The following is a 27628-nucleotide window of genomic DNA, read 5'->3' on the forward strand; positions in this document are numbered from 1 at the left end:
CACCACACATCCACGCAAAAAACAAACCCAAAGCCACACCGATGACGAGGCACGACCACAAACCAGAAGCCAGACCACAGCTGCATCATTAGCCACTTTAAACCCCTCCAATCCATACATGAAGCAAACTGACACCCCCCATGAAGAGGAGGCACGACCACGAACGCGAAGCCAAAAAATAGCAAGGCAGCCCAAAATCTTAAACCCCTCTGCAACTCAGACTAACCTGAGCACAACCAAACAGAACACTCCCCCAGCCAATCAGAGCACAGCCAAGCCCCTAACCATTCAGAACACACCTCCACCCAATCAGAACACAGCCAAGCTCCCACCCAATCAGTTCATACCCCCACTGGCAGTTAAAAGGAAGAAACAGCTAAGACCACACATTGCTGCTCAAAGCACGAAGCTGAAAACACTAGCCTGAAGATGACGAATGGGACTTCATATATATATATATATATATATATATATATATATATATATATATATATATATATATATATATATAAAAACAATAAAATATACGAACACCAGGAAGTTATAAAACTATAAAAAGTTTTAATAAAACCAGAATAAAACCAAGCTTTCACTGGCATCTGCCAGCATCATCAGGGTAGTCTCCAGTCGATGGGAGAAGCTATTTATAGATGTGGCGTTCTTTGCGCCCGGCTTCTTGACCTCGTCATGAGTCCCAGCCAATCCACCTGCGTTTTGATCGTAGTTTCTGTGTTGCAAGCTGTAATTTCCTCACTTTCCTTACTTGTGCTGGTACCGCAGCTCTTCCTCCCTTCTTTGCATAACTGTAAGTCGGGGGGACTCCTTAATTCCACGTAATTACATGCGCACTGTCTGTGCTTATGTTGTTTATTCTCCTCATCCTCCTTCTTGGTATTCCCTATTTCTCTTCTCCCATTTCTTTGTTTACGATCCTCTTTCAAAACTATATCCTCATTGTTTGTCTCTGTAGCCCAAGATTCCATTGTGTTTACATCATCCTGTTTCCTGATCCTTCGTATCACTTTATTAACTCCCCTATTTTCTCTTCAATGGGGGTGATTTTAACACCCTCTCCAGAATTCATGGCGCCCACAAATTGATTGCTGACCCCTTTTTCCAAGGGGGCTGTCCCTTCACTGTTGTTTGTGTATTTGCTCATTACTTGGGGGTATGCAGTCTTCCTTAAAAGGAGAGAGGCGAAATCCTTACGGTCGTGACTTATATCTCCTTGTGCATTCCTACGGGGAGTCGTTCCTCTCAAATGTCTGTAGGAGCGTGTGGAAGCTCTAAGATTATAGCGAACAGGCTTCTCATCTCCCCGTTGTTCTCCTACGTTCCCAAGGCAATAACAGCTCAAACGGGACATGCCATTAGTGAAGTTAGTTGCAGGATCGCCGGTGGGATTACACGTGGCATTCCAATCCTTCGAATCATGATTGTAATAACCCGAAGTCTATACCAGATCGCTTTTTTGTCAAACTCCTCGCTGTGCTCCTAGAAGCACGAAGCCGAAAACACCAGCCTGAAGATGACGAATGAGACTTTGTCGAAACGTCGCCAAGACACTTCCAATTTGACGCGGGAGAAAACCCAAAAAACCAAAGACCTACATACAAACACCTGCGAAAACCTCAGAATATATATGTGTGTATGTGTGTGTGTGTGTGTGTGTGTGTGTGTGTGTGTGTATTATCCTTTGTTCTTTTACTGCTAGGGTTCTAATTGCCACATATGTCATCTTCAATTATTTTCTTTCTTATCTTGATTATCTTTCAGTAAAATTAACAAAAACAAGGAAGATGCCAAATATAAATAGGCAACATCAGGTAATACTAACATTTAGTCATACCAATCATTCCAAACAATCACAAAAAAACAGGAAATGAGATCAAATGATAGGACTAACCTATCATTTGACACGAGTTGGACCTCATCTGTTAGTGCAATTGTTTTGTAACACATTCAAATGATCTCACCTTTAAAAGCACACTTATAAGGCACATGTATAATTTTGTCTTAATTCTTGCAATAAAAGCAGACCGCTGTTTCTTATCTGAATGGAAAATGACTATAATTCCAAACTCCTGATTTTCTGATCATTACCACAAAATCATAAGGCTGGAAGGAATCTTGGAGGTTTTCTGTCCTTGGTGGATAATTAATTTCTCCTTCATCTCCCCACTTTTGAGTTTGATTAGGTTCACACAACAGAAAAACAAACTGCTTTTTTTGTTGCTTAGTGTAATGCATAAATCCAGCCAGGGTAATTTGTAAATCATGGGCTATTGGATAGCATATTGAATCAATCTACCAATTACTTGGTAGATTCATTGTTATTTAAACATGAGGATCACAATAACAGTGATGCTGCTAAGAGGCTATCCTTCAGTTTCATTTCTTCATTCCCAATATTGTGTCTTTATTACATATGATTGGAATTACCTAGGAATTCCCCCAAGGGACTGAGTAGCATTTACTACCCAAGTCTTATGCTGTATTCATAACATTGATTTTGAATAGTTACAAAATGATATTTACCTAGTCAAAACATGGCATCTTTCTTTAAATGCAGGTAACATACAGCAGGTTACAACAACAAAAAATTCACACTAAATAATAGAGAACTCAACAAGGTATTTTTGATATAAGAATGTTGAAAGCACATGAGCAAATCATTATTTTATTCAATTATCAAGAAATATTAACCTACAAACCTCCTCCAATGTGAATCTTAAGTTATTTTGCTTTCAAGCAAATTCATATTTATATAAAATTTTAGCATTTTGAGTTGAATCACTTTGCGGACTTTCAAAGAAGGATATTTGTTCCATATGAAGGATGGAGTATTAGGAAAACAGAGTAACTATCCAACTAATACAAAGTAAGTAAAACTATGATAACTAAGATAGTTAGGCATAATAAAAAGGAATATTTGCCCTATGCTTATGTTAGATCTTAATTTACAGTAACCCCAAGAAGTGACTTTATAAACAAATGACTATACATTAATCATTAATTAAAACAATTTATCATTGCCAAATATCAAATATGAATGTATACTACAGGCCCTAAGTATTTCCTATGACCATCTGTCTACCCTTTAGATTAAGTTCCTAAGCTGTTTTTAATGTTATTAACAAAAGAACAAAATGTTATCATTCACTGAAACTGCTGTGAAAGCACATCCTTTATGTAATCATTTGTACATCTTCATGTATTTCCATAAAGTACCTGTCATGAGGTTGTATCTATAGTTATGTATTACCACATACACATTCCCTATGGATATGCACCTAAATTTAAATCCAAATATTTATGTATGGATAGGTATTTGCACATTCACAGATATGAATCCAGAAAGTCATCCATTTGTATCATTTTCAATTAAAATGAGCATATTATGTAGCAGTGCTGGGCCACAATCAGACATAAGTTTGCATATCTAGAATTTCTTCAAAACAAAATGAACGTACTAGAACTAGGATTGCAAAGATCTGATCTAATGATACCAAGTCTTGTGTTTTCATGATAGAAAAAGCATTATTTCTAAAAAAGACAAATGAAAATGTATCTTTAATATAAATATAACCACAATCTTATTTTAGTATTTTCGTTTAATGTTTCTAAATAATGTCTTCTTATAAGGTATTAGGTAACAAGTTGAACTATATGTAATAAAGGACTGTATGCACTAAATTGTGTTCAAAGGATAAATGAATGTTTCGATCTCCATAAATCATTCAATTTGTTATCTTAGAAATTCTGCTAGTTTTTGAACTATTGTAAAGCTTTCATCTCCCTCTTGACAGTGCTAAGGTCTATGGATTATATTTTAAAGAATAAATAGGAATGCTGATATCCCAATAACCTGAATTTGTACCCATATTAATGTATCTGCAATGCATAAATATGAAATATACAGAATTCCCCATAAAAATTGGTATATAAATGCAGAACCATTAGAGTGTGCAGCTTCAAGTTGTTCCTAGGTACAAATCTGTTATAGTCATAAGCAATAAACAATCTGGACATTATGCTAAAAATCTTTGATATAAAAATGTATGCAAAAGATATAAAATATCTTTGAAATCTATTGGAAAAATGTTTAGTGATAATAAAAATTGCCTATGAATTAATATTGAGAATTAACTTTTCAGAAATTGATATAAAGCTCCTAAACTACAGTCCATTCTTGACTTTTTGTTTGGAATAAAACATCCTCTTCCAATGTATAAAAAAACCAGAAACAATGAAAACTTCTGTTAAGAAAATGAAGTCAAAAAATAGCAATTATTAACAGTTAGTTTTGAAACATTGGCAGATTTGTAAGGATGTGGAATTCTAAATAGAAACAAAAGATGTTTCCCATGCATTTGGAAGCATCTAACTATATTCTCATGATTCACTTTATACTTAAATATCAATTCAAATAGCAGAGGACAAAATAAACATTGCAGAAAACAAGGCTCTAAATTCAAAACCCCACCCACCCCAAATGCAAGGTTTTATTACATAACTTTTGTTCTTTCAACATAACATTATTTTCTACTTCCTTTTCCTTGTACCAGCACCACCAGCAACCCAGTCCCATTTACTCCACCATTATACTTTCTGAAACATAAAGGGACTGTTTGGGGAAGGGGTGGTATACACCCCTCTTCCACTGATATAAACCATTTGACAGTAAGAATAACTAACTGGATTTGATGTAAAATTTTCATTTAACCCTAACCATAAGAATGCCATAAATCGTTTTATGGGAAAAAGACACTTTGTAAAAATGTGATGGGTCTCAAATAATTGCTCCAAAAGGGAAAGAACAAGTCTGTACAGCTAGTTTTGCAGAAATCTATTTGTTCTTATTTGGGCTTATTTACATATTTGGATTAAGCATCATCCTTCATTGCAGCTTTATACATATATTCATACTTAAATTCTCACTGAAACTTATGAATATAAATGATTATCTCTTAAATATACATTTTAACTCATTACAGTATTTTATGTTAAACACTCTTACACCATGAATTTACATATCAGGTTTCTAAATAGTGGTCAACCACTAAATATGGTCTACAGAAAACGGAAAAATGTCTATGAACTCCTTAATGCTGACAGATTTGAAAGTATAACTCATAAATAAGAATTAAGAAACATTTTGCACAAAAAATGAAGAATGGCATTTATAGTTCTTATAGAACTTTAAGAAAGCATTTTCTTTTGCAACCAATTATGTCAGAGTTCAAGAATAATGTGTGTGTGTGTGTGTGAGAGAGAGAGAGAGAGAGACAGAGAGAGACAGAGAGAGAGAATGAAGACAAACTTAGCCCTTCTTAATGTATATGTTCTATCTCAGCCAAGTGTTACTTAGCCATCCAGAGATGACACTGATATGTGACCTTGTTTTGAATATTTTACCCTCCCCAAATACAGTTGATCAGTTGATTCATATTCCTTTATCATTTCTTTTGATCTAAATCCAAACATAAAAGTGTTCCAGATTGATACTGTAACTGGATAATATGCAGTTCCTCATTTAACAGCATTTTGCTCCAGATTAGATCAGAATCTGACTGAATGCACAGACTGGGATGTCACATGCAACAGAACATAGCTCCTGTCTGACCATTCCAGGCCCTCTAAGGTGTGAGAGGGAATAGCTACAGTGATATTTTACTAAACCAGATGGGTTTTGCAAACCACCTATTTCTATCACTATTGGACTGGATGTATACATAGACACACTAAAAAAAACCAAGAGCAGATGCCTATTAAGGAAAAGGAAAGATGTGTGACTAGACTGACAGTAGTATGTAGAAACTGGTGTTGCATAGTTGAAGAATTATGAATAAAAGATTTAGATCTCTAATACTCCTTTGTTTTTATCTGTACAATGGTTTACTTTTAGAGCTACTGAAAATTAACAACTTTTTACAAAAGGCCTCTTTGTGATCAATACAGTATAGTATTTTTAAAGTGCTTTCCTCTTCAATCCATCCAAGTCTATTGCTTTAACAGGTCTTTTAAGACTGCACCTGCACTAGCATCAGGTGCTACTGGCATTGGGGTGAAGGTAGGCAAGGCATCTGAAATGGGTTTCATTAGCAGATGCCCAGATCTGCTAGTTCCAAGATTAGCTGGAGAGATGAGTGGGACTGCTGCTGATCGAGGCGCAAGGAATGGATTTACATCTGGTCTTCGACTGGTTCCAGATCCTGTTGCAGTTAATAAAAAACACAACAATACAGTTAATTATTCAACAACATGCAAGACATTCTTCACAATTGTTTTATTTTCAGTTTACAATTGCGTATGCTTCTATCCATCATAAGACCAATTTAATCCTTTCTAAAGATTTATCATGCGGACATTAATAATAGATTATTATTTATTTAGTTTATATCTCACATTTTTATTTGAATATTGAGGATGGTATGCAAAATATAAAGAAATAAATCCAAAATGATAACACATAAATTATAAATATTACAATAAGGAGGGGGGGGGAAGGAAGAGAAACGCCTCTAAAGATTTTCCAAGCACTAAAAATATGGGGGTCAAAAACAATATGCATTTCATATACGTAACTACTATAGGCAAATCACAATAAAGAGCCGAGGTGGCGCAGCAGTTAGAGTGCAGTACTGCAGGCCACTTTAGCTGACTGTGTTCAGCAGGTCAGCGGTTCAAATCTCACCCGCTCAAGATTGACTCAGCCTTCCATCCTTCCGGGGTAGGTAAAATGAGGACCCAGATTGTTGGGGGCAATGTAATATATATATATATATATATATATATATATATATATATATATATATATATATATATATATAATAAAATATAAAAATGAACACTAGGGTAATAAAAACTAAAGAAGTTTTTAATGGGTTAAAACTATAAAAGTTTTAAAAAGCGCCAAGCTTTCGCCGTCACCTGCCGGCATCCTCAGGGCTGGCGTGCCAGAGAATGAGAAGGTCTTTTTATAGGCGTGCCGAGGTTTGCACTCGGCTCCTTGATCTTGTTATGGGGCCTGATTGGTTCAGCCGTGTGTAGTTGGCCTGCGCTTTTTTTCTCTTCTTAGTTGTATTTTTATCCTCGTCCGTCTCCAGTTCTCCCAACCTCAGATTAGCTGAATGGCAATTCCAGTTATTTCGGTTGCTTTCATGTTCCGATCTCCCCTCAGGCTTGGGTGGTGGTGGATGTTCCAAGTTCCTTTCTCTGCACTAGTACATCCAAAAATGCTAGACTGCCCTGATCTTCTTCCTCCATGGGGTTATATATGAGCAAATTAAAGGAACACCTATGGGGTCGCCGATCTCTAGTGTGGTTGCAGAGATGGTACTCCAGCAGCTGGAACACATAGCGATGGCCCAATACCAACCAAAATTTTGGGCCCGCTATGTGGACGATACGTTTGCGGTCATTAAGAAAAGACACAAAACTGAATTTATGGGCATCCTGAATTCGGTATACCCGGACATCCAATTCACCATGGAGGAAGAAGATCAGGGCAGTCTAGCATTTTTGGATGTACTAGTGCAGCGCCAGGTGGATGGATGTCTAGCTACCAGGGTATACCGAAAACCAACGTGTACAGAGAGGATTCTCCACTTTAGGAGTAATCACCCGATGGCCCATAAAGCCAGTTGTGTCAGGACGCTATTCAAACGAGTGGAGACACACTGCAGCACCGTCAAAGCCAAAAAAGAAGAGAGAAACCACCTCTTCCGAACATGTAGAGGCAACGGCTACCCGGTTAAAATCATTAATCAGTTCAGGAGACCACCCGGACTCCGGAGTAACCCTGCATCTCAAGAATCCGTGCCTCAAGCCACCACACGTATTGCCCTCCCCTATATCCATAACGTATCGGAAGCCACAGCTAGGATCCTGGCACCACACAAAATACAGGTGGCCCATAGACCCAACCAAACACTGCGAGCGGCCATAATGCGCCCAAAGGACCCGCTCCCCAGCACCGAAAGATCAGCAGCCGTCTATAGGATTGACTGTACGGACTGCCAATGTAATTATACTGGGGAGACTGCTAAACGCATTAAGACCAGGGTCCATGAGCACGAATTAGCAGTGAGAAGGAGAGACTGTCACTCCCAAATATGGGCCCATATGGTGGATCTAGGCCATAAGTTTAACTTTAGTGACGTCAGTGTATTGGCAAATGATAACACCAAAGGGGGCCGCCTTCTTAGAGAGGCATGGCTCTCAGACAGTAAGTCTATTAATAGGCACATTGACCTATGCCCATCCTATTTAGCCTTAAGATCATGGAGTGCCAATAATCGGCGGCAACACCCCCGACGGCTTGATAACAATCTGGGTAGCACCCGCACCGCCCAACGAACCAGGTGCAATTCGAAAGAAAGGAAGCAAACGCGAGGCACCTTGACCATCCCCGCGGGACTGCCGCAATCCCAGAAGATCAGGGGAGGGACAGGAACCAAGGTCCGGACCCCCGGCTACAAAGAGGAGATGAGGGAAGATACGGCAGGTGGAAATGCGGAGGAATCACCAAACGCAATGGCCTGCCCACACACCAAAAGAAACATCGCAGCTGGTCGGGAAAGGAGGAGAAAACCTCCCCATGTAGCTGGAACGATCAGCTCCTATGAGGACAAACCACGGGAGGTGGTTGATGATGAACCCCTACATACCGTTGGAGAGGAGGAAGGAAAGTCGGAGAGCGGCAGGGGGCGAGAGATCGAGCTGTCATACCCCCTACCTGACGATCCTGAGGATTCCCATAGAACATACGCGAGCGCTTCCAACAAGGTAAAAAAGGGGAGAACTAAGGAAGAACACGGTAACCAGGAGGGACGCGCCCCGATGACTGTGCACACACCCCCAGGATTGAGCACTCGGAGTAAGACACGTGCGAGACAGCTGGGCATGACAACGAACAAGAGACGACCCCTCCACCATGCGGAATACCCCCCCACGCTATACCAGACTCGTAACAATTTACGGGATTACCAGGATGATAAACATATTAAAACTGAAAGCATTGAGACCGGAAATATATGGGACTCTAAAAGTAGCAACCGGACAGAACGGGGCGGAGAAAGGAACTTGGAACGTCCACCACCACCCAAGCCTGAGGGGAGATCGGAACATGAAAGCAACCGAAATAACTGGAATTGCCATTCAGCTAATCTGAGGTTGGGAGAACTGGAGACGGACGAGGATAAAAATACAACTAAGAAGAGAAAAAAAGCGCAGGCCAACTACACACGGCTGAACCAATCAGGCCCCATAACAAGATCAAGGAGCCGAGCGCAAACCTCGGCACGCCTATAAAAAGACCTTCTCATTCTCTGGCACGCCAGCCCTGAGGATGCCGGCAGGTGACGGCGAAAGCTTGGCGCTTTTTAAAACTTTTATAGTTTTAACCCATTAAAAACTTCTTTAGTTTTTATTACCCTAGTGTTCATTTTTATATTTTATTATGAATATCCCTAGGGTTCACATTTTTAACCTTTTTAATCGCATATATATATATATATATATATATATATATATATATTAATATATGTTTTCTGAGGTTTTCGCGAATGGGACTTCGTCGAAACGTCGCCAAGACACTTCCAATTTTACGCGGGAGAAAACCCGAACAACCAAAGACCTACATATATATATATATATATATATATATATATATATATATATATATATATATACACACACACACACACACACACACACACACATTGCTTACTGCTGTACACCGTTTAGAGAGTGCTTGCACTTAAAGCGGTATATAAGTCTCATAAATAAAATAAATAATAAATAAGTACCATTGTTTTATAGCTATTTGAAGCATATAACTAAGTGAAGTAAGGGAAATAATAATGAAAAAGTGAATTAAACACAAAAGTATTATTAAAAGTATAATCCTATAAAATTTCATTATGAAAATGAATTGTAATTTTGTAATGCTGAGACCTTGTGAAAAAAGTAAAGTTAATGTTAAATGCTTCTGGTTATTCTATCACAGGGGTGTCAAACTCAATTTCATTGAGGGTCGCATCAGCATTGCGGTTGCCCTCAGGGGGGCCAGGTGGGTGTGGCCAGGGTGCGTGCAGCCTTCTGGGTGGGCGTGGATGGAGTGGGTGTGGCTTATTAGGTGGGCATGGCCAACTTTACATTGTTCGCGTCAAGGGTGCCTGTGGGGGCCTGAGCAGGAGTGGGACAGATCTGAGGGTCTCTGGCAGAAGGGGCAAGTGCCAAGGCATGGTCCATTGGAGGAGCCTCACCAGTCCTCTCAGGCCATGTGGGGTGGCTGGATGGTGGTGTGGGCTGCCTGGAGCCTGGGCAGAAGAGGTTAAACGCCCAGCCTGGCCCTCAAGCACCTGCAGCACCAATCCCAGCCCCACTTCCCCAAGGGGACGCCCAGCTGCACTTACCCCCTCCTCAAGGCTGCTGCTGCTGCTGTGCTTGTTCTCCTTACCCAGGTTGCTCATGATGGGTATGAGGGCAAAGTCAAAGGGAGGCCCATTCCCTCTCCATGGGAGGAGATCCGGCTTTGTATCCAAAGCTTCCTTAGCAATAGGATGGGAGACCCCCAGCATAAGCCAGGAGGAGGGGGCAAGGGGATGGTAAAAGGGCAGCAGGGCAGGACTAAGGCAGGAGTTCCCTCAGACCCTCCCTCTCCTTCTTTCCTTTCTTCCTTCCTAAGTACAGAGTGGTGGGAAAATATTTGAGATGACGGAGAAAAATAGGCAAGAAACACAGCTGGGGAGATGTCACCCTTCATGAGGAATGAAGAAATGCACTATCGCCTGGAAGTGGCCAGCACATGGTCCTCACCTACTTCACATATCTGGCTTGGTGGGCTCTGGGGGAGAGGGTGCCATGAGCAGCATGAAACATTACCTACGCAATGCCGCCCAGTCCCCAGCCTGCCCGGTTTCAGCAGGCAGTGGGGCGCTCTCCTCATAGCGCCGAGAGGCTGAGCCAGGCGGCATGAATCTGAAAAGAAGTGCGACGCCACCCAGCCCCGGGCCTGCCTGGTCTTGGCAGGCAGCAAGGTGCTCTCCTCACAGTGCCAAGAGATTGAGCCGGGCGGTGCGAAGGTTGCCAGCTTTGGACCTTGCTACCTGCTGAAACTGGTCAGGCTGGGGGCTAGGCAGCATTGCACTTCTCATCAGTTTCGTGCCACCCATCTCAGCCTCTCAGCGCTGTGAGGAGAGCTCCCCACTGCCTGCTGAAACCTCTCTCCCTGAGCCCATCAAGCCGGATATGTGAAGTAGGCGAGGGCCATTTGCTGGCCACTTGCAGGCGATGGTGCATTTCTTCATTCCTCACAAAGAGTGACATCTCCCCAGCATGCACCCAGGGGGTGGGGCCAACACGGTTCCTTGGTGTTTCCAAACGGCCTTGTGGAGCTAAGACTGAATGCGTTTCAGCATAGATGGCCACCATAAAATTGTACATTGGTTCCCAGCCAGCCTGGGCCAGGGCCAAGGCAGTGGGGGCCGTTCCCTCACTGTTTCCAGGATGGCTTCGCGGGCCACATGAAACCACTTTGTGGGTCGCATCTGGCCCCCGGGCCTTGTGTTTGACATGTCTATTCTATCACTATGAAATCGATGAAAAATTGTTTGTACAATGATGCTGATAGTTAACACAAGACTTACATTGGCCAACAATTTAATTTTGGACTGTCTGAATCCTCATTTGTCTAGATGTTTCAAAACTAGTAATTTATGCTTCTGGAATCTGCACATTTTCATGTCAAAGTTATTTCTAACACGATTCCATTAATAGATCCAAGACAATCAGAGGTTGTTTGTGTGTATGTGTTGGATTTTCTCTGTCCATTTTCTGGTCCAAATGTCTTACCAATGAAACCAAGTCAGGTTTCTAGTTTCAAAAGTGCAACAACTTATTTATTGTCTATCCAAGAATTATTTCAACAAAACCTCAACGAGGACTATTTCTTTCTTCAAGAACTGGCACTACCTCTACTACCCAATGTACATATCGTATTTTATAGACAAGTTCAGGTGTTTGCAACCCTGAGTCTGTATTTGTATGTATACAGGCACCACTGAGGCCTTTAGCTTTATTTTCTCTACAAAAATCTGAACAGAAACTTTATTTTCCTTCAAACAAACAGAATTCACAAATACTAATCACAAATCTTTCATTCGTAGAAATTGATCTGAGAAATGTGTTTGTGGCTGTCAATCTACTCTTAATATAAAAAGTAATCTTAATTACCCAAATTGTTAAGGGATAGAGAATATATGTCTGGTTCTATAAGGCAACAATCCAATTCCTGGAATAGAACTTGTCTTTTAAAAATTTAGCCAGACAAGAAGTTTGGGTGATCGCCAAGCAAAATAGGGCACTTTCACTATTGTACTAACAGTAACAAGAGAACAAAAGGAATATAAAACATAAATGACTGAAAATACAAACTTTCAAGATAAGGTTTCAGATTGGAAATCTTTCAAGTTTACTACAATAATTTAAAACCAACAACAGTATGAGCCAGCAGTGTGCAGCAGCAGCCAAAAAGGCTAATACAATCCTGGGTTATATAAACAGAGGCATAGAATCAAGATCACACAAAGTATTTGTACCACTTTATAAAAACCTAATAAGACCACACCTGGAATACTGCAGCCAATTTTGGTCAACATACTACAGAAAAGGATGTTGAGACTTTGGAAAAAGTTCAGAGAAGAGCAACTAAAATGATCAAAGGCCTGGAGACTAGAACATATGAAGAACGGCTGCAGGACTTGGGTTTGGCTAGTCTAAAGAAAAGAAGAAACAGGGGTGACATGATAGCAGTAATCCAGTATTTGAGTGGCTGCCACAAAGAAGAAGGCATCAAACTATTCTCCAAAGCACCAGAGGGCAGGATAAGAAACAATGGTTGGAAACTGACCACAGAGAGAAGCAACCTGAAATTAAGGAAAAACTTCCTAACAGTGAGGACAATTAATCAGTGGAACAGCCTGCCTTCAGAAATCATGGGCGTTCCATCACTGGAGATTTTTAAGAAGAGACTAGACAGTCACTTGGTATAGGTTCTCCTGCTTGAGAAGGGCTAGACTACAGGACCTCCAAGGTCCGTTCCAACTCTATTCTGTTCTGTTCTGTTCTGTTGTGTTCTATTCTGTTCTATTCTGTTCTATTCTATTCACAAGTGCTAAACTTTAGCAACTCTGCAGCAAGCAATGTTCTTCTTACAGAGACAAGCTTTTAATGTAACATTAAAAACCATATTCAATATTCCATGTATTATTTTGCTGCTATGAAACTGTTGCCCTTGAAATGCAAATCATAATTTACGATCCTGTAATAAAAATGCTAAAGAATCAGAAAATTCATTTATAACCATTGATTTGTTATTATGAGGTGATCACTGGTTCTATGAGCTGGTAACACATTAATCTGCTATATTAGCATGCCTAAATCTACCCACTTTTCCCCTTATGCTTTGCTTTAAATAAATACAGTCTTAAAAATGCAATATAATATTATAAAATTCAATGTAATATAACATTTATGAAAATAGGAGACATTACCTGCCACATTGCTGGAAGGACTAGTACTTCCTGTCATTCCTAAAGGCTTCATGTTATCAAGAGAAAGTTTTGGTGGGGGAAGAGTTGGGCGTGATTCTGTTTCAAGGAACTTCACAAATAGCTCTGAGAAAGACTGAAAAGATGCATCCCAATTAAACTACTGGAAACAGTTTAGGAAAGACATGATGCATTTCACTTATTAATTCAAGATGAGTTGATTAAGAATTTGATACCTTCACTAAAATTTTGACAACCTGGTAGCTGATTTCTAATTCCTGGATCAACTGAAGACCAATGCCCCAGAGAATATTCTTAATTTATCTAATAATCTACTAGTATATTTACTTAAAAAGAAGGCAACCTGAGTTTATGATATTCCCCCTCTATTCAATACTTGGTTCTATTACCAGATTTTCAGTTAACCTAACAAATGTCACCCACTCTAAAAGTATATTATTTTGGGAATAATATTTCAATTTAGTTCAGCATGATTCCAGAGCCTACGAACATAACATCAAAACCAATTGAGATTTTCATTAACTACAATATCTATGTCCCCTTGTGTTTTTTAAAAATCAAAATCAACAGACATTAAGGAGAAAGTTCTTGAGCAAAATCCTGTATGAACTGTATATAACTAAAATCAATCAACAATGTATTTTTCCCAAAGAAAAAAACAACTAAACACGATAAAGACTGCAAAAAGTGAATAAGTAGAAAATTGAAATAGAAAAATAAAAATATCAAGGTAGACCTTCAACCCTTAAAGCTTAAAAGAAATGGCTCAAACATCACCTTTTATGTTCTACATTTTCTACAAAGGAATTAGGGTACTTAAAACACTTACACTGTTGAAAATTGATTGTTGGCTTGGTCTGAGAGGTGTGTTGGGGACACTTTTGGATTCGGCAGCTCTTCCACCAAACCAACCTGTCACCCATCGTGTAACACCTTTGTGATCTTCAGTCAGTAACTAAAGAACAATTTAAATCAAAAGGAAAAGTTCAAATTGGCTATTTTTCAAGTAGAGTATCAGATTTTTCTTTTTTCATTATTGACCAGAAAAAGCCATTTATGCTTAAAGAATGGAAATACTACATTGCTTCAAATGGCAAAATCTACTCTCCCACATGGAATACTTGGCTGTTGTTTTCCCATTCTTTATCAGGATCTACAGCTAGAAAGTAGAAGATCTTTTGTCTCAAAGGAATTTTCTTTCTTCTCACTAATGATTAAATCAAAGATGTGTGGCACTGGATTCATCAGGTTTAGCCCAGCATTTAAATAAGAATAATAATATGTTATTGATATTTAAATACACAAAACACAAACAGAGATAAAATTACCTGTTCTAGTTCATCCTTTTTTATTCCTAGGATGCTTCCCATTAGCTTTAGCACCTCGTGACGCTTATTTTTTGGAGTATGGAAATGCCCAATAAAAAGATTTCTCATCAAGACTCTGTTAAAATGAAAACAAATGTAACTTAAAATGGCTTAAATCTGAGAAAAGAAGTTGGGGAAGTACAATATGTATTTTGCTATCTCTCCTAATGCTATTTTTAAATAACGAGGAATATAAGTTATAATGCAGAGGCAGTTTAAGAGGAGAGGAGAATAGAGGAAAGAATTTCTAAATAAGAGATTAGAATATGGATGTATTTGAAAGCAATTTTGACCCTGACTGGGAATGAAGGATGAAGATTTCTGTGTCAACCACAGAACTGAAGCAGTGTGTATACTATTCTTTCCTTCTTGTATACTATTGCCTATATGATGCAGATTATTTCAAGAGGAAATTACTCATGTGCAATTGACTTTCTGACAAAAAAGCCTGCTTCATGTATAAGATTATACTCTGACCCTAACTCGTCTTTTCTGTGCCACTTATAATGTATCAGCCTGAGGGAAAATATGTGAAGAAAAAGAAAGTTTATCTCACTTGCACTAAAACTAATGGCTTTCATGAAAAATATTAAGAACTTCCATGCAGCGCCTTGCATACGGTATATTTATTTGTAGCAAACATCAGATTTGATAATGAAAATTATTTAGGAACATAACACCCTAGATGTGCACTGTGCCTTCTCAATCATCTTAATACAGACATCAGCACTGTGGTATTGCAGTGCTGATGTCTGTGTTAAGTCTGATGTCTGTATGCAGTCATGAATACTAGTAATGACATCCAATTATTTTGCTAACTGATTTTTGTCAGTTAATCAAGTTTATGCAGAAGTAGTCATTAAGAAAAAAAAACCTTTCCAAATAGTCTAGTGCAGATTAAAAGAATATATATTTAGTATATTTAATGCTAAAGAAATTTCCAAAAGAATGATCCTAAAAAGATCATGATAGGATCAGCATATGCCAGTGATAAGCCAGAAATCACAAAAGTTCTATTCTGAGAACCAGCACAAGACTGCAGAAATAAAATACAGCTAATTTTAAAATCCTTTATATTGATTAAAGCTGTGGTGTTTTATTTCTTCAACTACTGAACTATTTATAATTAATTTTCTTAAATTATTCCTTTTAATAAAGCATTACATTGAATAAAAATGTCCTCTCTCTTCCTGTTTAAATTATTGCCATCTGTTCCATTAAGAGAGCTTGAATAATGTATTTAATAGTGTATATTTAAAGACCATTTAAAAATTAGCTGTTTTATTTTTACAAACTTCTGCTGACTCTCAAACTACAGAATTTATATTTACAAGTAAAATACAACGTGGAAAAACAAATAACTCACTTATCTACTTTTCCTTCAGTACTATTTATGAGGTTCATTAATTTATCTTGTGCATCTTCCAACATTTCTTGTTTGATTATACCTAGAGAAATAAGTTACATTTATTGTATTAAGTAAGACATAAAGAAAAACAGATGCATTAGTTGAATCTCCAGCAGGAAAAAGATTTTAAAAAATGAGATATACGCTAATACGAATAAGTAAAAACTATCATATACAAGCACATTTTACAATTTCTATTGTTTTTATTATCTTAGATTTGTTTTAGTGCTCTGTTGTTCACTGTCTAGAATCTGTCAGATTCTGTAAAACAGCAGGGTATACAAAGTGTGAGATTATGAAAACCATTTGGCTTTGATTAAATTAATTAAATTTGAGAAAATTAAGTTCCCTGCATAAAAATGTGATTCTGATTAAATACACTAGTGAAATTGTCTTCTATTCCCTTCCATGTGCACTTCCAATCTCTTCCAGATGTTACCCAATGTCACAACTAGATATAACCCATTCCCTATTTAGTGGAGCATTGTCATTTGAGAATATAGACACAAAACACTGGCAAATGTTGGCAGCATTAAATAAAACTGCAGGAAGCAAGAGTGAGGCTTTTTAACAATTTCATAAATTGTAGAATAAAAAGTTTACAGATCTAATAAAGTCAAGTTAAAAAAACAACCATCGTAAAATCCGTAACTATGAAGTTGATGTGGTCAAGGGGTAACATACTGTATTTCACAAACTATATTAAAACAGGAGTGCACCATTGGAAGACCAGGTTAAGGACAAGCTGTCATGGACAAAATCTATTCAAGCCATTGCTAAATGTCAAATGACACATGATCGAAGAGATGAAGGTGCTGTAGCGTCCCAACTGAGTTCCAAACAAAAGTCTAGTTGATAATACCTTTAATGCAGCAGTATAAACAATGCATCTCTAGAGTATTAAAAGACTTAGACTTGTAGTTGAGTCCTGTAAAATTTGGATAATATACAATTCTATATGCGTCCTGTTCTTACCAGATGAATTAATCTAATCACTAAGTACCTGTCTCCCTCAATTTATTCTATCCCATGATGAAATTCAGTAATTGATATAATACTTTATCAATGAGGATAAGTTAGACAGAACAGGACTAAATTTCAAAACTTCTGTTGACCCAGACACTTAAAATATTCTCTTTCAATTTGTTAACCATTTATGGACATTAAAAACCTAAATCTAGTATGTCTTTTGTTTTTCCACAATTGTAATATCTGGTGCCAAAATAATCAATTTAAAAATCCTTCAGCAGTTCAGGCCAAGAAAACCTTGTCTAGGAATGTATCTGGCCACTATTCAACACGACATTATAAGTTTTCTTGTGCAAATAATAGCCTTTGAATAAAGTCTCCATTACTTGACAAAGGAAAAAAGTAGACTAGTTAAAGGTAAGATTTGATAGATATTAACCTCCCAATCATTGTCATGACGTTTAACTGGGCAAAACAGTGCATCATAACAATTTTTGAACCAAGATACCTTAAACAGGTTACAGAATGTGTCCCAAATCCAGGACTCACAATTCCCAAAGGAATGAAATTTGGGAACGTTGTGGCTGCTTCGTTGCTATTGGTTGTTGCTGAGATGTGATCGTCATGTTCAATGAATGAAGGTACATATGCGTGTCCCAGGATAATGTTGCAGGATCCAATATAAATTGGTCACTGGGACTAAAGATTTATTCTTCCAAGCTTTCGGAGTCGAGCTTGAGCCAATCATCAGGGAACTTCCCTCTCTCCAGAATATATGCAAATGGAACAGCCCAGTGTACATATTCTGGAGAGAGCGAAGTTCCCTGATAATGGGCTCCAGCACAAACCTGAAAGCTTGGAAGAATAAATCTTTGGTCCTAATGACTGACTGAGATTGGATCCTTCGTTTCAATGTTCCTTGACAGTTTCCCAGCCAGTCTCACAACACCTTGCTTCCTCACCCATCCAGGAGCAGCCACATACCTGCTGCTGGCAAGTGTTTGTGTTAAGGTCAGGGAAGGGAAGGGAAGGAAGACTTCTGATCATCCCTGCTAGATTCCCACAAGGAAACTCAATGGGGAAATTGGCAAGAACCACCAGATTCTGCTCCCCCTGTTTTTTTTGCTTGTTGTTGCTGATTGTTTCTCTGTTTAGATAAGGAAATATCTCTGAAACAATGACCCAGTAGGGCATTGGTTCTCTAGTATATTTTAATAGCTCTGAAGCTATCAACAAGCAGGCTAGATGGAATATTCTCCCTTTGTCTATTACACAATAATTTACTGAAATATTTTTGCAAATTTCCTCCTCCTATACACTGCAAAGTCATGGCATATCTCTGTGGAATAAGTTTGTCCTGTGCCCTGAATGTTTGTGGATTCAAAAGTAGCACTTGCCCTTTTCCTTTGACTTAAGGCCTTCCTTACAGAATAGAATCATTCAACTGCATTGAGAACTGCCAGCCTCTGGATTCAGGCAGATGTTCTGCTTGCTGCAGCACAAAGTTGTGTCATTGACCATTTTCAGAAGACATAACATTATAATGTTACCTTTCTGTCTCTGTCATACTAAGGTGCTTTAAAAGTTCCCTCTTATTCCAACACAAGACAATACAAAGTATATGAAAGGGGAACCTCACATCCATGTCAGTAATCTGTTCATCTCCAACTGGCTACAGCAGGGGTCCCCAACCTGTGGGCCACGGACCACTACCGGGTCATGGGCTGTTGGCCACTAGGCCGCCTGAGTGGCTGGCCAGTGCATGCGCATATGCCTACTTGCTACTTAACCCTACTTGTGCTAGCATTGCGGCATGATGCGGGCGCTAGTGATATCATGAGCATTGTACAGGCGCTAGTTAGCATCACAAGCACACTCCTCCATTCACGCTAGCATCATAGTGTTGTATAGATGCTACAGTCACCATGAGTGCACTTTCCCCTCACGCTAGCATCGCGGTGGCGTGTGGGTGCATCGCCTGAGCATCACGCGGGTATTCATGGCCCCGTTTGCATTGCGCACACAATTGTGGCCCCGTTCGCGTGTGCATGTGCATAAAGGCATCTCCACATACCGCTACACTGGGCCACCAACGAAGAAGACCCCTGTGCTAGAGAACACTCTCTCCTCTCTAACTGCTGGGTCATATATCTGTTCTGTGATATTGCTCTGAGAAGGAAATCTCAGCCACTTTATTTGCTGAAAATATTGACATGCTGATCTACAAATCTCAGAATAAGATTTGACACAGGAAAGAATATCTCATAACTTAAAATATGTTGTGCATGCCAATTGCAATAGGGCAATTCAAAGGTAAAACAATGGGCATGAAGCACAGTGAAACTTGGCTGCAGGATATACTATGTGCTTTACGTGCTAATATCCTATTAAAGTACAAACTGAAAACACACAGCTGGAATTTAGGGCAATGTTTATGCAATTAAGCAATAAATATCACAGTTTCTCGTGCAGTGGCTGCTGATCTCATGTGGCCATATCCCAAATTGCTCCATATCCCCAACCGCTTCACAGACCACAAACACTATTCTCACATCTAATGATCAAAGCAGCTGTGCATTACATGATGGTAAGATGAAATAGTATCCTGCTCAGTATAAACCAGATACGGTTTTTACACTTTGAACTAATTCTGATTAATATAAAGTACCTTGATTTTATTTACTTTTCTAAATAGAGGCAACTGCTTTCTTTAAAGGACAAACAAAACAGTTAATGCTTCTAAGAGCAAGTAATGATAAAAATGCAATCTGGCTTTTTGCATGCTGTTCTTTCTCCTGAAAATATTCTTATTTTGGATTGACAGAATTTTCATTCAAGAAATTAGCATAATAATGAACGATTGCCATGAGAGAAGAGCTTTTAAGGCATATTTATTTTATAAAAAATATTGCCATGAAGAGAATTTCAGTTATACTTTGTTAAAATAGAAGTCCCTACGAGTATATTTAAATTGTACTATTAAGAAACAATCTCCATTAGACTTATGGAAAATATTAATCTGCCCTGCTATTCTTACAAGTTATATATTTGCAATACTAAGATAAGCAGGATTGGCTTCATTTTTGAAAAAGAAATGTTTCTTTTGGCAAATCTTTCTACTGTCTGGCCAAGATGTAAATAAAATATATTATGACAGCATTTATCAACACTTCAGTATGTTTAGTCCAAAAATAAAGAGGCAAAGCTGAAGGCAAACGCGCAAATGGATTTACTATTTGTAGTGCCGAGGGTCTGCTTGAAATTGTTTTTTAGTCTAGAAGTTCATATTTTCTGAATAAAAAAGCTACGTAGTACATATTTCTTCTTGTGAAAAGGAGATATTGATACATATTTTATTGTATCAATATAACACTTGTAATTTTTACTACTAAGTAGTAATTTTTACTACTAAGTAGTAATTTTTACTACTTAGAGGTGAACATCATTTGGCCCTACCACAACTCTCTCAGCTTCAAATCCAGTTGTTTAGCCAGTATGGCCAATGATGACAGATGCTGGAAAATAGAATTCAGAAACATATGGAAGGCAATAGGCTGTCTCCCCAACTTTAAGTTAATGAAAGCACTTCATGTAGTAGGCATCAATATTAATAGGGTATTTTCAACTTCTTTTTTTTTAAGATAACATGTTTACCATTTTTATTAGTTTATAATATAAAATACAAAAGCAAATAGTAGGAAAAAAAGGGAGGGAAAGGAGAAGTGGAGAAAAGAAGGAACAAAAAAAAAAGGCGTTGATTTCTGACTCCCTCGAGTGCAGTAGAATAAAACTGCTAATATCAAACTTCAACTTTTTACTTTTACATGATAGTATCAACTAGCCTTTTCTATGACAACAAATCTACCTAATCAGTAAAACCCAAAGGGATCTTTTCAACTTCTGAAAAAGGTATGTAGACCTTTTTATGTATATAGAATATATCCTGATGTAAGAATGTAATGGGAGAAGGGATCGAACAGTGCTGTGGCACAAGTTCAATGACTCTCAACAAACCAGTAGCAATATTTTTGGCTCTCATCTGCCCAATAAAGAAATTAAATATTTGTACTTGGGAATGGATAAAAAAGTTGAAAACAGATGGTTTACTATTTGATGAAATATTATTTAGGAGAAATTTTTGGAGTTTGATCAGATTATATTCTTCACAAAGTAGTTTTCCCATTCCCATTTTCTTACAAGGACAAACTGTCTTGATTTTAATGACCAATGGGATTTCTATGCAGTACAGAATTAAATAAATTATTTTACCTTACTTGTTGTTTTAGAAGTTTTCAAATAAAAATAAACAATATCCACAAAATATGTGTAATTTTCTAATGGTGTTCAAATAAAAGTTAGCAATCAAGAAGTCTTTTTATTTTCTATTAATGTATTCATCAAAGTATATGGAAATGATTCGATTGTATTCCATTCTTAAAAACTCTTTAAAAAGTTTTTGAAATAGCCAAAATTCAAGATGGAGAAAGATCTTGATAGACTTGAATACTGGATCCTATCTAACAAAATGAAATTCATTTTGGTAAGAAAAGTAAGATTCTACATTTAGGCAAAAAACCTCAAATGTATAGAATAGGTGATATCTGGCTCAATAGTAGTAACTGCAAGAGGGATCCTGGAGTCCTAGGGGACAATCACTTAAATATGAGCCAGCAGTGTGCTACACCTGCCAAAAACGGCAATGCAGCGTTAGGCTACATTAACAGAGGGATACAATTAAGATCACGTGAAGTGTTAATACCACTTTATAATGCTGTGGTAAGACCATACTTGGAATATTGCATCCAGTTTTTGTCGCCATGATATAAAAAAGATGTTGAGACTCTAGAAAGAGTGCAGAGAAGAGCAACAAAGATGATTAGGGGAATGGAGGCTAAAACATATGAAGAACACTTGCAGGAACTGGGTATGTGTAATTTAATGAAAATAAGGACTGGGGTAACTTAATAGCAGTCTTCCAATATGTAAGGGGCTGCCATGAAGAAGAGGGAGTCAATCTATTCTCCACAGTAGAATAGAATAGAATAGAGCCGGAAGGGACCTTGGAGGTCTTCTAGTCCAGCCCCCTGCTCAAGCAGCAGAACCTATACCATCTCAGACAAGTGACTGTGCAGCTTCTTCTCAAAAATCTCCAGTGATGGAGTGCCCATGACCTCTGAAGGCAAGCCGTTAATTGTCCTCACTGTCAAGAAGTTTCTCCTTAATTCTAGGTTGCCTCTCTCTTTGATCAGTTTCCAACCATTGTTTCTTGTCCTGCCCTCTGGTGCTTTGGTGAATAATGTGACCCCCCTCTTCTTTGTGGCAGCCCCTCAAATACTGGAATACTGCTATCATGTTTCCCGTATTTCTTCTTTTCTTTAGACTAACCAGACCCAAGTCCTGCAGTCCCACACTGTTCTTCGTATGTTTTAGTCTCCAGATGTTTGATCATCTTAGTTGCTCTTCTCTGAATTTTTTCCAAACTCTCAACATCTTTTTTGTGACATGGTGACCAAAATTGGCTGCACTATTCCAGGTGTGGTCTTACCTGTTTATACAACCCAGGATTGTATTGCTTTTTTTGGCTGCTGCTGCACATTGCTGGCTCATGATTAAATGATTGTCCACTAGGACTCCAAGGTCCCTCTCACAGTTACTGTTTTTAAGCCAGGTCTTTCCCAATTTGTACTTGTACCTTTGATTTTTTTCTGCCTAAATGTAAAACTTTGCTGTTCTTCACGCTGAAACTCATTTTGTTGGATAGGGCCCATTGTTCATGTTTGTCAAGATCTTTTTGGATCTTGAGTTTGTCTTCTGGGGTGTTGGCTACTCCTGCCAGTTTGGTATCATCTGCAAATACTTGAAGGCAAAATCAAGGAGAACCAATTTAGAATTAAGGAGAAATTTCCTAACAGTGAGAAAATTAACTACTGGAACGTCTTGTCTTCAGAAGTTGTGGGTGCTCCAACACTGGAGGTTTTTAAGACGAGATTGTCTGAAATGGTATAGGGCAGCGGTTCTCAACCTTTGGGTCGCAACCCCATTTGGGGTCGAACGACCATTTTACGGGGGTCGCCAAACAGCGCGATCCACCATTTTTTCCCCACGGGGGTGCCGCCGCACATGCGCGCCGCATGCATGGGGGCTCGCCGCGCATGCGCGCCACATGCATGGGGTGTGCCGCGCATGTGCGCCGCATGCATGGGGCAGCGGCACGCATGTGGGCGCCGGCGCGTATGCGCGGCGCGTCCTTATGACCGGGGTCGCCATATAAAAAGGTTGAGAACCACTGGTATAGGGTTTCCTGACTGAGCAGGGGTTTTGATTAGAAGACCTCCAAGGTCCCTTCCAACTCTGTTATTCTGTTAAATTAAACTGTTAAAGTATGTCTTATTATGATTCTAGAATTGCTTCACTACAGTAGGAACAACATGGGGTATACTGTGGTCGTGATCAGAGAATCCACAATACTTATGAAGGAACAAATAATTGTACAAACACAAAGGAGCTACTTACTTTCTTTTTCTTTACATTAATTGTAGAAAGTAAATTGACTTTTAAAGAGGAAGATTCAATCACAACTTTACACTGACTTTTAATGTTAATAAAATAGAAGATAATTTACATAATAGTGCTTTGCTTGCAAAAATTTCAATAAGCTTGGTACCTTGTCTTTTAAGTTCTTCAATTTGTTCTTCTTTCAGATCCAGTTGCTCTGTTAATCTTGATGCAGAACCTAGAGCTTCATTTGCTTCATCCAACCTTTCCTGTATGATGAGATGGATTGTTAAAGTTTTACCATGGTTATCACAGCAAACAACATTTATCTTATATTTTACGTATATCGATTACACATAAACATATATATTAATTTTATTAAAGTAAAACTTTTTATAGGCAGTGAGTGCAATTGAGACATTTCTATCCTTCTCACAAATTCTTTTAGATACTTTTTACTCTTTTCTTTCTAAATCCATCATCTAGCATCTTGCTTCCTATGTTGTTGTTGTTAATTGCGAAGTCGTGTCCAACCCATCGCGACCCCATGGACAACGTTCCTCCAGGTCTTCCTGTCCTCTACCATCTTCTGGAGTCCATTTAAATTCACACCTACTGCTTCAGTGACTCCATCCAGCCATCTCATTCTCTGTCGTTCCCTTCTTCTATTGCCCTCAATCTTTCCCAGCATTAGGCTCTTCTCCAGTGAATCCTTCCTTCTCATTAGGTGGCCAAAGTACTTGAGTTTCAACTTCAGGATCTGGCCTTCTAAAGAGCAATCGGGGTTGATCTCTTCTAAGACTGACCGGTTTGAACGCCTTGCAGTCCAAGGGACTCGCAAGAATCTTCTCCAGCACCATAGTTCAAAGGCCTCAATTCTTTTGCGCTCAGCCTTTCTTATGGTCCAACTTTCACAGCCATACATTGCAACTGGGAAAACCATGGCCTGGACTATACGCACTTTTGTTGGAAGGGTGATGTCTCTGCTTTTTAGAATGCTGTCTAAATTTGCCATAGCTTTCCTCCCCAGGAGCAAGCGTCTTTTAATTTCTTGGCTGCAGTCCCCATCTGAGGTGATCTTGGAGCCCAGAAAAATAAAATCTGTCACTACCTCCATTTCTTCCCCATCTATGTGCCAGGAATTGAGAGGGCCGGATGCCATGATTTTGGTTTTCTTAATGTTGAGTTTCAAGCCTACTTTTGCACTCTCTTCTTCACCCGCATTAAGAGGCTCTTTAGTTCCTCTTCACTTTCTGCCATTAGAGTGGTATCATCTGCATATCTTAGGTTGTTGATATTTCTCCCGGCAATCTTAATTCCAACTTTTGATTCATCTAGCCCTGCCTTTCTCATGGTGTGCTCTGCATATAAGTTAAATAGGCAGGGCGACAGTATACAGCCTTGCCAGACTCCTTTTCCAATTTTGAACCAATCAGTGGTTCCGTGTTCGGTTCTCACTGTTGCTTCTTGACCCACATATAGGTTTCTCAAGAGACAAATGAGATGGTCTGGCACTCCCATCTCTTTAAGAACTTGCCACAATTTGTTGTGATCCACACAATCAAAGGCTTTTGCATAGTCAATGAAGCAGAAGTAGATGTTTTTCTGGAACTCCCTAGCTTTCTCCATGATGCTTCCTATAGTGGTGCTTAAAAGTTTATGAGATTTTTTGAATTTTCAATATTTCTGTGTAAATATGTAGATTAAAATAGAACTTTTTGGCTTGAATGAAAACTATTATGTTAACAAAAGGCAACACCATTTTCCCATATAATAAATTTATTATGTTCACCTGTGAAGCATGGCGGTCAGAGTATTATATTTTGGGCCTACTTTGCTGCCTCTGGGCCAGGACAGCTTGCTACTATCAGTGAAACTATGAATTCTGAATTGTACCAGCAAATTCTATAAGAAAACGTCAGATTATCTATCTGTGAACTGAAACTCAAAAGAAAGTGGGTCATGCAGCAAGACAACAACTCAAAACACACAAGCTGTATGATTCAAGAATGGCTAAAGCAGAAAAAAGTTAATATTTTGGAATGGCCCAGTTAAAGCCCTAACTTTATTCATAGAGAAATGTTAGGGAAGGACTCAAAGCAGGCAGTTCATGCAAGGAAGCCTACCAACATCCCTGAGTTAAATTGCTCTATAAGGAGAAATGGGCTCAAATTCCTTCAAACTGATGTGCTGATCAACAGCTATTGGAAACATTTAGATGCAGTTATTGCTGCTCAAGGGGGGCACACCAGTTACTGAAAGCAAAACCATACTTTTGCCACACACAATATGTACATTTAGATCATTTTCCTCCATAAATCAATGAACAAGTATAATGTGATTTGTTTAATTGGGTTGTCTTTATATAGTGTTAGGAGTTGTGTAGAAAACAGATCGTGTTTTGGGTCGTATTTGTGCAGAAATATTGTAAATTCGAAAGGGTTCACCCATCTTTAAGCATCACTGTACATCAACTGTTACTACTCCTTAAAATGTTCTGATTCTTTTTCTTTGCTGAGTCAGTTTGAATAAATAAGCTAAGCTAGAGAATCATCTCAACTTACTTGTAACAAAACCACTTTGTCTTCTAGCTGTTCTGCTTTCTTCTTCCATTCTGCAGTCTGCTTTTGGGCTTTTTGTAGCTCAGCTGAATACATGGCTTTCTCTTCTAAAATTAAAATATGCTACTTTAGCTTTTTAAAACTCATTCATTATTAAAATCAGGTATTGAGAGAACAGCTTGTTCAACAGATTTAGTATCACCAAAACAGTATACAGGACTTACCATGAAGGTCCTTTTTCCAGAGTGAAGCCATGAAATTCTGAAATGGGACATACCATAGCTGTCCCAGAGTGTTTGTGTGTATGGGGGGTGTGTGTGATCATACTTTGAGGAGGAGGGTGGCTTTCTGCTGGAGTATTTTTCTGAAGTACATTCCTAGCAAAAGATCTTTTGGCCAAGGGTGCAAGAGTTAATCTTATAGTGCTATATAAGGAAGGGCACAAATACCACATAGCAATCCTACACGTTTCCAGGGAGAGGCAATAATGTCAAGGGGAGCCAAGCTGCTGTGCCATCTTGTCAGCGATACAACCATCTTGCCACCCAGGGATATGATTAAATCAAACAGATAATCCTTTAAATTTTTTCACCATCATCATGTATGAACTCATTTTAGTCTTCCTAAACCAAGAAAGCACTTTGCAGCCAGCATGTCCAAGAGGGAGCCTGTGGGAAAGCAAAGTTGGTATTTCAGGCCTAAGTTTTCACAGACTTCTCTGAGTGGAATAAGAAGTGTCCTTGTCCCCACCTAGTGACTTTTTTCTTTCCTACAGTCTTCACTCTCTACAGCAGGGATCATGAGAAAGGTCCTAAGGAGGGACGCACAAGAGGGATTGGCATGATTTTTTTCCTCTTTGCTTCCTCCCTCTGGCTACAGGTTCCAAGATTGGACATCCTGCTTTTCCAGTTTCAGTCAAGAGTGTGTAGGTGCAGGGGTGGACCTCCTCTAATATCAGGAACCCTTTTGCCTTCACTTCTTTGCTTTCTCTTCTTTGGAGAAGAGAAAGTCATTGATGCTTCAGAAGGAACTACAGGAAGTCCTTGACTTACAACCAGATGCTTAGTGATTGTTCGAAGTGAAGATGGACCTCCCCAGGGCTACTTACGATCCAGATTCGACGTTCCTACAGCCGCCACCCCGCTGAGGTCATGTGATCGCATTTTGGGCAACTGGCAACTGGCCCTCATTTACATGAAAACCTGACTGCATTTTTGCCAGCATTTACTTCCTTTTTCTGGCAAAAAAAAG

At 38.8% G+C, this 27628-nt stretch overlaps 1 protein-coding gene across 1 annotated transcript in view; it reads right to left on the reverse strand.

Moving 5' to 3' along the window:
- Nucleotides 1-3555: 3555 nt before the first annotated feature.
- Nucleotides 3556-27628, reverse strand: part of TRIP11 (thyroid hormone receptor interactor 11) — a 47399-nt gene continuing 23326 nt past the window's right edge. The window contains exons 14-20 of the mRNA XM_039346962.1: nucleotides 26381-26484; nucleotides 23986-24085; nucleotides 16311-16392; nucleotides 14906-15020; nucleotides 14407-14532; nucleotides 13560-13692; nucleotides 3556-6215 (exon numbers count right to left, since the gene is read on the reverse strand). Of these exons, the coding sequence (XP_039202896.1) occupies nucleotides 6004-6215; nucleotides 13560-13692; nucleotides 14407-14532; nucleotides 14906-15020; nucleotides 16311-16392; nucleotides 23986-24085; nucleotides 26381-26484 (872 nt within the window). The 3' untranslated portion in view covers nucleotides 3556-6003. The remainder of the gene's footprint in view (nucleotides 6216-13559; nucleotides 13693-14406; nucleotides 14533-14905; nucleotides 15021-16310; nucleotides 16393-23985; nucleotides 24086-26380; nucleotides 26485-27628) is intronic.

The sequence above is a fragment of the Crotalus tigris genome, unplaced genomic scaffold (genome assembly GCF_016545835.1).
Source record: "Crotalus tigris isolate CLP2741 ecotype Arizona unplaced genomic scaffold, ASM1654583v1 scf7180000018040.1558517, whole genome shotgun sequence".
In the NCBI taxonomy this organism is placed as follows: Eukaryota; Metazoa; Chordata; class Lepidosauria; order Squamata; family Viperidae; genus Crotalus; species Crotalus tigris.